Source organism: Balaenoptera acutorostrata, chromosome 11, assembly GCF_949987535.1.
Source record: "Balaenoptera acutorostrata chromosome 11, mBalAcu1.1, whole genome shotgun sequence".
NCBI lineage: Eukaryota > Metazoa > Chordata > Mammalia > Artiodactyla > Balaenopteridae > Balaenoptera > Balaenoptera acutorostrata.
Window position 1 is genome coordinate 60307686 of NC_080074.1, and position 14064 is coordinate 60321749.

At 46.9% G+C, this 14064-nt stretch overlaps 1 protein-coding gene across 6 annotated transcripts in view; it reads left to right on the forward strand.

Moving 5' to 3' along the window:
* Positions 1-14064, forward strand: part of BAZ2A (bromodomain adjacent to zinc finger domain 2A) — a 34110-nt gene that overhangs the window by 4788 nt on the left and 15258 nt on the right. For 3 of the 6 annotated variants that reach the window (XM_007179622.2, XM_057557224.1, XM_057557223.1), the window contains exons 2-5: positions 166-251; positions 10336-10473; positions 12095-12688; positions 13563-13748. In XM_007179622.2, coding sequence (XP_007179684.2) covers positions 10338-10473; positions 12095-12688; positions 13563-13748 — 916 coding nt within the window. In that variant the 5' untranslated portion in view covers positions 166-251; positions 10336-10337. Of the gene's footprint in view, positions 1-165; positions 252-714; positions 870-10335; positions 10474-12094; positions 12689-12795; positions 12926-13562; positions 13749-14064 lie in introns of those variants that run through there. The other 3 variants (XM_007179623.2, XM_057557222.1, XM_057557225.1) reach the window with 3 other exon arrangements.

Below are 14064 nucleotides of genomic sequence, written 5' to 3' on the forward strand. Positions count from 1 at the left end.
CCTATCAGAAAAAGTATACTGGAACTATAGAATAGGTGGACATTTGGGGCACCTTATTTGCTGGTCAGTTTTCCTGCTTCTCCCCTGTCCCTCTGACCAGGTTTAGGCTAGACTCAGGCCTTCCCTGTCTGGTCTCTGAGCCAAGCTTCCTTTTCCTACCCACAGGAATCTTCCCGACCCCCAGAGCCCTGCAGATGTCGCCGGGAAAGTGGTGATCCAGGCAGGACCAGGCTGCCACCCACGGGACAGAGGTGAGTGGGCAGCAGATGGAGCAGGAGCTTGCCTTTTTCCACCCCTTTACCAGGACTGAATTTTCCTGACTAACCTTTCTGCTTCTACACTACCACTTTTCCACTACCCATCCTGGGAAATAACTGCCCCCGAAATGATCTTAGGGGAGTGGCACATGCCTCGGTCCTAGAAATTTGGTTTAGTCTTTTAGGTTAACCTTGGGATCAGGGCACGCCTTTCAGTTTGCTCAGTGTGATGCAGGACTACCGCCCACAATGAGACACAGTGCAGAGGGAGCTTCCCGGTAGGCTAGGGAGACACCGCGGCGCTAGGACCCAGATCCGGGTCGGGGAGCCGGGATGGCCGGCGCTAGGACCCGGCGGCGGAGGCCGCGGAGGGCGGCTCTCTCTCGGCCGCAGCTTCCCCGCCCCCTCCGGCTCCGGCTCACTCCTCCCCCGCCGGCCATGTTGGCTCCGCTCGGGCCCCGCGGTTGAGCCGCGTCCCCCTCCCCCCTCCCGGACCCCAGACCCCCTCCCCCGCGTTCCCCTCCCCTCCTGGCGCCCGGAGCGAGGCCATGTGAACTGCCCGTCCCCCGGGGAGAGACAAGCCCCGAGCCTGGCTGGACGCCGCCGCCTCAGGTCTGTTGGGTCTGTGGCTGGGGGCCTGAGGGGAGGGAGCCCCGCTTTCATCCGAGGCTTCCCTCAGGGAACCGAAGCTCTGGAGCCGCCTAGAGCCTTGCCGGGGGGTGGGGGGAGGAGACGCCGACTCGAGCTTATTTCCAGTTAGAACCCAGCCCTGGGCGGGGGTCTTCCTGCACTGGGGGGTGGGAGGAGAAGGGGGCTGGTCTGCCTGCAGAAGATCGGGACGGGGCGGCGGGGGCGGGAGCGGGAGGAGCTGTGGAGGTTCCCGGCGACGGCGGCGGCTGCGAGGAGGAGGCGGAGAAGCCGCCTGGCTGGTGGAGATGACTCCTGTGGGGGACTCGGGGTGGAATCCCCGGGAGGGGCTCCACCTCTTCAGATGGGGTGGGGATTGCCCGAGTGCGAAGGGTAGGTGAGGGGGTTCCCTGGACGGGTTAAACACTCCGTTTGTGGGGAGTGGGGCGTTTTGGCAACGGTGAGTGGAGGTCAGAGGGGTTTCCAGGGGTCTCGTGTCCGCTCGGCGGGGTGAGGGGTGGGGTGCACGTTCTCTTGAGCTTGGCGAGCAGGAGAGGGCCTTGCTGGAGTAGAGCTGTGCTTGGCCTGGGGCCCCCGAGTCCCGGGAGAATCCGCCACTCCAGGGATGGGGGTTGATAGGGCCGGTGCTGAGGCGTACGGATTTGAGCCGGCCTTAGGGGCCGGAGGGAAGAATGAAGAGGGAGCCCTTTCCAAGGGGGATCCCTCACTAAGGGGATCCCCATTTCCGTGGCAGAAAAGATGATCCCGCATCATCCCTTTCTTTCCTGGTGTTCCCAATTTTCAGGGGAAGGCAATGCCAACAGCAGTCATCCTTTGTAGGATTTATTGGAGTGGGAGATTTGCATCCTTCGGGGGGCGATGCGGGGGGATAGCTTCCACCTCCATCTGTACACAAACAGCCCCTCCCCCAAGCCTCCCGCAGGAAGTGGCCGGGAAATGGCAGCTGTGCGTTTGCTGCTGCGTCTCTTGTTGTTTTGAAATGTCCATTTTAATCAGATTTGGTTTCATTTTCTGAGGCCTTCGGGCAAGCTTGGATCCTGCCAACCATGTGGTCTGAGAGTCCTTCGTTCGACTTTTTTTTTTTTTTTGGAAACTTAATTTGTCAACTGGAAGTAGTCACTGCAGTTGACTCCCTGATCCCAATCCCCCCCTCCAAAGCATCTCTGTCTCCCTGTCTGGATTTTTTTCCCCTGAGCTAGAGGTCATAGAAAAATCAAACTCACTCATCCACCAGCAGGGCTACACAAGTGATGCAAATTCCCTCGGTGTAGAGAGCTGTCAGGAAGACTTGGGATCTTTTGTGTCATGAGAGTGGCTTTTTGGGATCCTGCTTAATATATATTCTTATATACATACGAATATTAAATATATTTTTAAGTATGACAGTTTCTGTATTGCAGAGCACTTGAGTAAGTGAGCTTGTGACGTGATGAAGTTGATTCTGAGAGGTGGAAGAAGAGGGGGGAATGGAGAATATTAAACTGAGTGGGGTTTGTGGTGGGGGGTAGGGACTGATTTGTAGAGTGAGTGTGGTGGGCTTGTTCCTCACTGGTGATTCTAGCCTAAGGATAAGTCCCTGTGGGAAGCCTGTTAGTTGACATAGGGGAGGGTTTACCTTCTGCAGTACCAAGTAATTAGGAGAATTAGTTATCATATGACTTATGCTTCAGTCCATAAAAGACATCTTCTCTATTTTTACCATTCGTGGAGAGGGCTAAGCTTTTCCCTTGTTCTGTGCGAAGTCATGTGTCCAGATTTTCTCTTTTTCCCACCTGCTAACTCCAGGACATTTCTACTATAGCATATAGTGATGGACTGTGTATACTGTGCCCCCAGGCATTTGGTTAGACCCTGGGTTTGGTTTGAGGTGAGTTGGCCACAGGATTTTCTGTTTTGAGAGGTGAGGTATCGAGATCATTTGGACTATCCTGAAAACTGCTTAAGCCTAACATTTAAATAATCTTTTCAGTATTTTCCACCTGAATTGTAGATTCTTAGATTAAAGGTCCAGGATAGGACCAGATAGACATATATGATTATGTGGCACTGTTAAGATAGCATCATTGCTCCTTTTACTGGGGCTGTTGGGGTTGATAGTCTGGAAACAGTAAAAACGAGTTCAGTGTCACTGTCCTTTTTCTTGCCCTTCTGCTTGACTGATTGGTTCCTTTGAGTTGCTTTCTTGACAGTGATTTTAAGTTCCCCATTCTTCAACCTTTGTTTACCTAGATTGGGGCCTGACAGAATAGTAAATTGATTTTCCCTGGTGGAAGTTAAAAGAATGAAGGAAGGAGAAAGACTACTCTTATTTCTTTGGACTCTTTAAGAGAAATAAAAGTTGATTTTGAGAAAGTAGATAGCTATGGCTTCATTTGATACACGACTGATCAGAAAGCTGAATGAAGTAAACCTTTCATGGCCTTTTTGTAAAATGGATGCATTTTTCTCTCAGAGAAGTGGATTTCTTAATATTGACTTTTTTTTTTTTTTTTTTTTTTTTTTAAAGCCTCTCCGTAAAGGAGAAAATTTGAGGTGTAGAGAGACCTATGTGGGCCGACCTCAGAGCCAGTCGGAAATCTAGAATGCCCTGAGAGGCTCATCTTGCAGTCTTGTGGTTCTGGAATCAGGTGTTGCCAAGAGAGAAGCAAAGCTTGTGAGGGTTACTGTGTCTTGCTGATGTTGACCTTTCTTATCACCTCTGAAGAGGTCTGCTATATTCTTTTACTAAAAGAATAAAATACAGTTAAAATAGTGTGGAAGTTAGTCCAATAACCGGTATGATGTTTGACCTTGTATGAGATGTGTACAGTGAGGCAGTAATGCCAAAGTTTTTATTTCCTAGGACATAGAGTGAAGTATAAAACTCTTGAGGATTTCCTGGGGCAGATAATCTTCCTGATTTGTTTCTTAGGATATGGATGTCCTCATATACCTCATAGTCTAAGGTTAATACTTTATCGGCATTGCTGCACATGGGTCAGAGGGACCATTTTTTACCAACTTTTTGGTCTTCATAATTTTGAGATTTATAAAATTGTGCAAAACAAAAAACCTGTCTTCTTTGAAGAGTTCTGGAGACTGTTCTTGGATTGGGTCACTGGCAGTAGAAGTAGCATTGTGTTATTGTTACGTGGTGTTCTGTCCTTCTCCTAGTTAAAGAGAATAATTAAAGGGGCATTTTACATAATGAAAATATTACCAAACAGTTTAGCAAATATTCATTAAAAACTAAAGCATGAGGGTTCTTGGGAATTCCCAGGTGGTCCAGTGGTTAGGACTCCACGTTCTCACTGCCAAGGGCCTGGGTTCGATCCCTGGTCGGGGAACTAAAATCCCACAAGCTGCGAGGTGCGGCCAGAAAAAAACAAAAACCGTGAGGGTTCTTAAGAGACAAGTGGTACTGCTACTTTTGGTCTCTTGGGCTTGGGCACTGTATAACCTGCCTTCTCAGCTCAGTTTTTTTTTTAGGGGGGAGGGGGATAGATTTTTGAAGGAAGGGGTGAAGTCATTAACTGTTAGAGCTGAAATTCTGAGAAACAATCAGAGCTTGAAAGGGAAATAACCTTGTTACAACCTCTGGAGTGTGGTTTTTAGTGTCCTGCAATTTAAAGGCATTTCCAGTCCTCTGACAGTGAAGTGACCAGAGCTGTGGCAGAAAACCTAGCCTAGATTGTTAGTATATGGTTCCTTTATTCAGTTGCCAAATACTTTAAAACCTGCTATATACCTTGAGTGTTCAGTTAAATCATGCTTCCCTGTTTCCAGGCCTTATTTTCTGCATGAGACATCTGTCTAAAATATGTCAAGATTTGGGGCCTTTCTTCCCTCTAGGAATTTTTTGGTTCTCTTGAGAATGGTGGGAGCAAAAATCACAAACTTTATTGGATGAATAAGTTGGTAGTGACAGAAAAGACAGATTTACTCATTCATTTGCTCAATCTATGAGTTCAACAAGTATTTCCTTTCATTTTTTTAATGTACTTAGCACTAAAGTGCTGGAGATATAATGGTAGAACTTAATTTCTGGTTGATGCTGTAGAACCTACATAGTATAGAAGAAAGAAGGACAGAGAACAATCATCTTTGTGTTCTTCTGTGCAGCCTGGACATGGCAGTTGTCTTTGAGTAGCCTCCCTTAGGATAATAATCTTCCCTCTTTCATCATCTTCCTTCTGCCTCACTGTCCTGACTAGGAAAAGGGGGTTAAGGAAAGGACATTTTGAGAGAATGAGTCTCAGTCAGTATGGCTGTAGTCTGAGTCTGGGTTCCAAGGGAAGATTGTTACCAGGGCTGTCTGAATGGGCTATCCTTACTGGGGAAGAAGGCATGTTGATTTTGTGGCTTGGCACTTGGAACTCTTTTGGTGGAGGAAGACAGCTTAGCCAGGAAGGAGTTTTTAGATTTGAAAGTGAAGGCATGCTTGTTTGCAGCATCAGGAATTGGGAGTAGTGAAAACTTTGGGATCTTCCCCAGGGTATAGGGTAAAAATGGGAAATGAGGCAGCTTTTGTGGTAGAGCAGGGTTTTTCAACCTTGCTCTTGATTGAGCAAGAACCAAATAATCCTTTGTTGTAGTGGGCTGTCTTGTGTATTACAAGATCATTAGGAGCATCCCCAGCTTTGACTTCCTAAATGCCAGTAGCATGTACCTTTCTACATAACTAAATGTGCCTTGGGGGCAAAATCACCCTGGTTGGAAACCACTGTATTAGAGTATGGTGGATGATTCCAGAGATGTGTAGAGTTCAGAAGTATCCTTCATAACATTCACAATTACAAATCTAAAATGTAGTTACCAATCTAAAATGTAGTATAGTATGATTTATTTACTATACTGCAAGATTTACATTCACTGTTTAGTAAAGATAGACATTTGAAATCTCTCCCCACCCCCCAAAATTAGAAACCTCTCTATTTGTGGAATTTTAGTATTCTATGTGGGAAGAATGAACCAAGGAGCTGCAGGGACTGCTCAGGTGTCCAGCTAGATGGTGTTACTGTGTCTTGTCTTTCTGGGGGTAACCTCAGAGGTCTGAGTGTTAGGGTTGGTCAGGGCACCTGCAACAGTGTTGAAATTTGTAACATTTATTTCAACATTGTGCATTGTCAGCCCTTTTCTGTCAAAACCATGTCACAGGTCCACAGAGTAGTAACTCTTCAGTAGCAACTGAGAGAAAGAGCAGCCTATTTGGCCATGTGGCAAGAGCTTTACTGCCTCAAGCTTAAGGGGCAATGTCCCTTAACTCTTATAAATGAAGCTTAGAGGCCCTTAAGAGATCCATTTACATACTACTGGGACTGGGCTGGGTGCTGGCCTGATTGTACTTCCTGGTCAGGAGAGCTGTCTACTATTCTGGGGGTTGGGCACTGACTGATTTCTTTTTTCATTTGGCCAAAATCCCATTAGTTCAAAGGGAGGCACTCTCCTTTGCTTTACTGTTCTTCTTATTAGCTCTAGATGGGAGGACATAATTTACCTTCAGGCTTTATTGTGTAAAGCATCTTGGGTAGGAAGGTTAAAATAAAGTAACCCTGGTTTTATTGCTGAGAGGAGCTGCCCGCATTTTCTTTGCATTCCTATAATGTGATCCTATATTTAAGTGACATCTGAAATCAAGAGTGTAGGGACTTCCCTAACCATCCAGTGGTTAAGACTCCTCTCTGCCAATGCAGGGGGCTTGGGTTCGATCCCTCATCAGGGAACTAAGATCCCACATACAAAACTTCTCTTGAAATCAAGAGTCTAGTTGCATACAAGGAAGTCTGGCTGGGAGGATCATCCCTGATTTTGTAGTATCTCCCATACTAGTAAAAATAGTAATGGTTTTAAATTATATTTTGACCCTTTGGACATGACTATCTTTTTAAAAACTAAAAACAAAAAATAGTTTTTACTCTTTTTTGTCTAATAATAATAGCTAAAATTTATTGAGTGCTTGCTGGGTGACAGATGCTGTGCCAGGTCCGTTATATAGATTTTCTCATTTAATCCTCACAAGCCCTGGAGGTAAGCACTAAAATTTTTACTAATGATGAAGTAGAGGCTCAGCAACATTAAGTAACTTGATCAGGGTCACACAGCTAGTGGTAGTAGAGCTGGGATTTGCACCTAGAGCTCACTGTTGTTGCGCTGATCTCACTGCACAGCACAGAGTATTTTATGTTTCTAGGAAGCTTCTTATAAATGAAGTGATTGTGGTCCTGATGACCCCTCAGTAGAGGCTCCTGGGGAAACAGACCTCAGGCACTAGATAACTTCCCATTCCTTTTACTTATCTGATTTCTGTAAGCCATCCATTTATGCTTATTAGTATGTAATTTGTGAGACAGGAAATGCTATGCTGTCCCAGAGTAGCAGAGATGAGAAGGTCACTAGTTTCCTCGTGGATTCAAACAGAAAAAGGAAAAACGAACTGTGGCCTATCATTGAGTGGGAGAATATAGTCCAGCGCACAGCAGAGGTGTGGCTGTGCATAAAACTGGGGGAGAGGAGATGTGGGGATCAGATGAGATTGGCTCTCCAGGCATAGCATTTCTAGACTTGCGAAATGAATCCTTGAATGTCCTCTTTTTTTTTTTTTTTTTTTTTTTTTGGCGGCGTGTAGTTTCCCCACCAGGGATCGAACCTGGGCCCTGGCAGTGAAAGCACCAAGTCCTAACCACTGGCCTGCCAGGGAATTCCCTGTGATGTAAGCTTTGTTTTGTTTTGTTTTGTTTTTTAAAGATTTTTTTTTTTTTTTGATGTGGACCATTTTTAAAGTCTTTATTGAGTTTGTTACAATACTGCTCCTGTTTTATGTTTTGGTTTTTTGGCCGAGAGGCAAGTGGGATCTTAGCTCCCCCAACAGGGATCAAACCCGCATCTCATGCATTGGAAGGCGAAATCTTAACCACTGGACCTCCAGGAAGTCCTCCCTGTGATGTAAGCTTTGGAAGGAACCTAACCTAGAGTATAGGGAATGAACTTTCCTCCTTGGTGTCTTTCATTTCGGAAGGGTCACTAATCTCATGATGCTTATTTTTCAGATCCCTTAGTGCTGAGGATGGTCTTTAGAGGAAATGCTGGGGGCCCCTGAGGTCTTCTGTAGAGACCGAGTTTCTTCATTGATGCAAAGCACGTTTGGGTCTGCTGCTTATTTTAGAGTGAAGATGGGAAATCCTGTATGGGAAATGAGTTTATCCTAAAATTTTTTCCCCCCTTAAATTGACAAAATACAAATTGCTTTTATTTTTTATTTACTTATTTATTTTAATTTATTTACTTTATTTATTTATTTTTGGCTGCGTTGGGTCTTCTTTGCTGCGCTTGGGCTTTCTCTGGTTGTGGCAAGCAGGGGCTACTCTTCCTTGCGGCACACGTCCTTCTCATTGCAATGGCTTCTCTTGTTGTGGAGCACGGGCTCTAGCTGCGCAGGCTTCAGTAGCTGCGGCACGCAGGCTCAGTAGTTGTGGCTCGCGGGCTCTAGAGCGCAGGCTCAGTAGTTGTGGTGCACGGGCTTAGTTGCTCCACAGCATGTGGGATCTTCCTGGACCAGGGCTCGAACCCGTGTCCCCTGCACTGGCAGGCAGAGTCTTAACCACTGGGCCACCAGGGAAGCCCCTGCTTTTATTTTTTAAATTCCAGTTAAAATTGATAAAGGTAGAGACAATTATGGTATTAAGCATGGAACATCTTTTTTTTTTTAATTTATTGAATTTATTTATTTTTGACTGCGTTGGGTCTTTGTTGCTGCACATGGGCTTTCTGTAGTTGCAGGCGGTGCGGGGGGGTACTCTTCGTTGCAGTGCGCGGGCTTCTCATTGCGGTGGCTTCTCTTGAGCACGGGCTCTAGAGCGCACAGGCTTAGTTGCTCCGCGGCATGTGGGATCTTCCCGGACCAGGTATCAAACCTGTGTCCCCTGCACTGGCAGGTGGATTCTTAACCACTGCCACCAGGGAAGTCCCAAGCATGGAAAATCTTATAGCTGTCATGCCATATACATACTGTACAGGGTTTATATTTCATGCTCAGAATTATGTTAGATTCACCTAATGGTGGCTAATTTGCATTATCTAGCATGCTCAAGAATATGATTCTTGCAAACCTTGGGCAGTGGTCTTATGTGTTCTTAACTGATTTATTCATTCTTTTAAAAGCTTTACTTATAGTTTGTTTTTTTTTTAAGAGGTTATTTAAAACATCACCTAGGTTTGCTTATTATCTCATCTTGGGAGCTTGATAAAGAAATCTTTATACCTGAACTCTTCTGTCCTTTACTCTTCTGTGGTAACCAAAGGAGTTGCTTTTTCTGTATCAAGACAGATCATGTCTCTCACATAACAAATTAGTATGCGCTAGTACATCATAAGTATCTGATTGATGTGTCAGACTTTGCCAGTAATTCTAGCTTCTGCTTTCTGTCTTCTTCCTTCTTCTCTTTGCTCTATCGAAGGTAAATTTATTCTCATCATCATTGCTAGTAGTATATCACCTCATCGTATTCAGGAGAGGGTGAAGAGCTTTTTAACCATACTACTCCCCAATGAGCCACTGCACTTTACAACTTTAAGTACCTAGCTATACTCTCAGTGACCATTTACATTTAAGCCACGAAACCAAAACATGGGGAAGTAATCACAGTAGACATAATAGAATACTGTTCCTTGGGACACTCTCTTATTTAATCAGTTTTCCAGCTCTGACACTTTTGTGAGCTATATTCTTAGAGAGAATGGTATTTCCCATGAAAAAGGAGTAGACGTGTTACTGGATGATTTGACTTTTGCTATTATGGTCACCTTTCCTGAAATGTATTCTTTTCAAATTCCTTTACTCAGTTAACTATACTATCTTCTTCAGATGTCTAGGGCTATGGATAGGGTAACGTGGAAATTTCTTAACTCAACTATAATAATAAAACAGTATATGTATTAAACATGCTTTTTCTGCCAACACGTCCATGCTTTCCTGTCAAAAAGATGGCTTTGAGAACCTTCTGTATACCCTGAGAGTGGGACTCTGGCCTTACCTTGGCGGGGGTTGGGGGGAAGGATGGAGAATGTTAAATGTTGCAATTGAGGGCTAATATCTAACATAGAGGGGTAACCTGGGCTGGGAGTTAAGAGGGTGGGGCTTATACAGGGGGAAGACTCCTCTAGGTGTGTATCTTGGTTTTCTCCCTAACTCTTTTTATCTCCACAATTCTGACTTTTTAAAACACTGTTTCTATGAGGTCATTGCCCAGGTTAGGAGTATATTTCCACTTCCTCTTCTCTTCTCTCCTTCCCCACTCCCCCCTGCAACCCCCCTCCCTCCCAATCCAGTACCTGGGTAGGAGAAGGGTAAGTAAAGTAGATGGAGGGGAGGGGGCATTCCCTCTAGAAGATTCCAGGTGACATAACCTTGTTTAACCGCCAGTATTTTTCTTCCCTTCTCTCTCCCCTCCTACAGAAATGGAGGCAAACGACCATTTTAACTTTACTGGCCTTCCCCCTGCACCTGCTGCCTCAGGACTGAAACCCTCTCCCTCCTCAGGGGAGGGGCTCTACACTAACGGGTCTCCCATGAACTTCCCCCAGCAAGGGAAAAGTGAGTGCGAGGGCCACATGGCCTGGGAGGGAGTGGGCACCGCTCCTTTAGAGCAGGTTGATGGGGTAAGGTTTGGCTCTGGACCGGCTACTTCACAACAGCTCTCTTTTATGCCAGGTGGGAAGGGAGGAAGTGAATCCTCAGAACTCCAGCTGCTGGAGAGAAGTCAAACTTCTAAGAACAAGTTCTAGGGGTTTATGGAAGCAACACTTTTCATTTTAAGGCTGGAAGGGATTAGAAAAACGTACTGGCCTTTTCATCTTAGCTTGCTCTTCTGTCAGCCCTGTTCCCTGGCTACTGCCAGAGTGGTGAGGTGGCTGCTGCTGTTCCCTAGCCCTGTTCCCCGGCTGCTGCTTCTGATAACCAGGTTGGACCCGTGAGAAAGAGATAAAGGGCCAGCCCTCTAAGAAGCTGCTTTTAGAGGCTGGAGTAGCCCTCCCCTAGGACTGGGGGTGGAGGGGTTGGGTGAAGGTTGGGGTGTGTTTGCCTTTTAGTTTGTGCAGCAGAGAAGAGAGCAGATGCTTGAAGTGCTTGTGCCACCTCCTGTCCTTGTGGATAGAAGATAGGGACAGGGAGAGTTTTAATTCTTACCTAGTTCCCCAGAGAGAAACATCTATAATTCCAGACGGAAGTGTTGCTGCCAGGATCAGGTCTTTTCCTGGATTTGGCTTATCAGTTGCTCTGTACCATGGCCCTGCCAAGTACCTCTCTAATCTTGCCTTGGTTTCAGGTACTTTATGCTTGGAAGCAGAGGGAGGCACAAATGTTTGCCTCCTTCCTTGCAGCAGAAAAATACTGCCACAGGCTTATACTTCACCACTCCCTCCTGTCCTTCACAAGGGGGTTGCAGATAGATAGAAACTCCCTTATTTCGCTGGAGGACTGTTCCCACCACGTCCCCCGAAGCTTCCTTAGTATCTTGGTTCCTTTTATTTGATTGCCCTCCGGTCCAGAGGCTGCCATTGGTGTTGAGAACTGAAGTCTGCAGTACTGCTCATGCAGAGATTTCCCCCCCTGCGTATTACCCTCCAGTGCCTATGGTGAGGGGCCAAGCCCAGCCTTCCGAGCTGGGATCTTTCTGCTGTGGTGACTGCAAATTCTATTCTTAGCCCAGCACAAAGTGCTGGATCTGCATGTGCCAGTGAGGTGGAGGCTGTCCCTTCTGGTGCCACTGTGGGGCAAACAGGCACTGGGGAAGGCGGCAGGGGGTGGGGGGCAGAGAGTTCAGTCATGCCACTCCAAGGGAAGAATTCCTCCAGGGAATGAGGGTGGGGAAGAATGCAAGTCACTGTAGGGCATCTGCGAACAGTTTCATTAAAAAAAAAAAATTTAAAAAGCCCTGAGCATCAAGAGCAGCCAGCTCTCTGCTGGTCACTTGTGGTAGGCTGGGAGAGTTCCCCAGTCCCCTACTCAGCAGCCTCAGCAGCGATTGCTAAGCTTCCACCCAGGAGCATCTGGGTTTGGTGTTCCCTGGAGACCAAAAAACTATAAATACAGTAGAGGGGGAATCCCCCACCCCTTCACCTTCCCTTTTTCTAGTCAGTGCTGTTCCTTTAGTAGAATTTATAGTGTTACTTGCATACATAGCTGTAACTGACCCTTTTCCCTCCTTCTCTGCCAGGTTTGAATGGGGATGTGAATGTTAATGGCTTATCTACTGTATCTCACACTACTACTTCAGGGATTTTGAACTCTGCTTCCCACTCCTCCAGCACCTCACACCTCCATCACCCCAACGTGGCCTATGACTGTCTCTGGAACTACTCACAGTACCCATCTGCCAATCCTGGCAGCAACCTCAAGGACCCACCCCTTCTCTCCCAGTTCTCGGGGGGACAATACCCACTCAACGGCATCCTTGGGGGCAGCCGGCAACCTTCATCCCCAAGTCACAACACTAACCTTCGGGCTGGGAGCCAAGAGTTCTGGGCCAACGGTACCCAGAGTCCCATGGGGCTTAACTTCGATTCACAGGAACTATATGATTCCTTTCCTGACCAGAATTTTGAGGTGATGCCCAATGGACCCCCTAGTTTTTTCACCTCCCCACAGACTTCTCCTATGTTGGGATCCAGCATCCAGACCTTTGCACCCTCCCAGGAGGTAGGCAGTGGTATCCATCCTGATGAGGCAGCAGAAAAGGAGCTGACTTCAGTTGTGGCGGAGAATGGCACTGGCTTGGTAGGCAGCCTCGAGCTGGAAGAGGAGCAGCCAGGTATAACTGTGGGTCTGTGAGCTGGGTTGGGAGAGGGAAAATGGGGCTCTGGGGGGCGCAGTGGCTTTTTGAGGTGAGGAAAACTTGTCTTTCCAGCTCTCTGCAGTGGAGGCTGATTTGCATGTTGGTGATTAGCAGAGCCAAGTGGCTGGTGTTTTTGTGGCAGCAGCACCAGCTCGAGAGTGGGAGTGCAAATTATTTCAAGCTCATGCAGAGCTGCTGGCCTGGAGAGGGCAGGTGGGCGAGCCCGAAACAGCCCCAACAGACACCCTGCATCAAGAAAGCCTTCTTCTAAGTTATAGGAAGGGGTTGGGGCATCAGCAGGAGGCAAAGAGGCCAATTTGATTTGACTACGGCAGGGCCAGACTGGCTGCTAAAGTGGGCTGAGCCCTAAGTAGTGATTGGCACATGCAGGAGGGAAGGAACAGGCAGAGCACACCATTGCTTGTCTACTCACAGTTTCCTTTCTTTTTTGTTGTTGTTAGCATAGGTACATGTGCAGTCCCTCTCATCTTTCCCCTCAGAATAGATAAATGCTTAGTCTGCTATTGATTCCAAGTACAAGGGTGACTACCCTGTAAAATCACAGGATGTTTTCTCTGTTTAACTGGATGGGGGAAACAGCTGAGAACATGATGGGGTTCTTGTCTCAGACCCCACTCTTCTTTCCCCTCTTTACCTGCTGCAGGATCTTCCTCGCACATCTTTGTGTACTCAAAAGTTCTCGGTATGATCGGTACCCAACATAGAACTGGGACCCATAAATGTTGAAAGAATGAACATCCATCCCTCTAGCAAAGATTGCCTACTAATAGCTAACTGAACCCATTGACGGCACTGATTTTGACTTTTGCCCTCTCCTGGGATTTCCTAGAACTAAAGATGTGTGGTTACAACGGCTCTGTCCCTTCTGTGGAATCATTACACCAAGAGGTCTCAGTCTTGGTCCCTGATCCCACAGTGAGCTGCTTAGATGATCCTTCACATCTTCCTGATCAACTGGAAGACACTCCAATCCTCAGTGAAGTCTCTCTGGAGCCCTTCAACACTTTGGCACCGGGTAGGCTTGGAGATTGGCTCCCTTCAACGTATCTATGTAGAGGGTAGTCAGCTTATACCACCTGGAAGAGTTAGTAAGCCAGGGAAAGTATTTGGGAATCTGGGGCACTGGGGTCTCCAGATGATCCTGTGGCAGACCACAGTTTCATGCCACAGGCCTGACTGGGCCAACTGCACTCTGAGCTGAATTGGTTCATTTCCCAGGTTCTCTCCCAGTGTTCCTTTTGGCCAGGAGCCCTGGATAGGGACTTATTACCACACAGATGGGCTATTTGGGTTCTCACTAACTTGCCATTGAACGATTACCTTTTACCCCA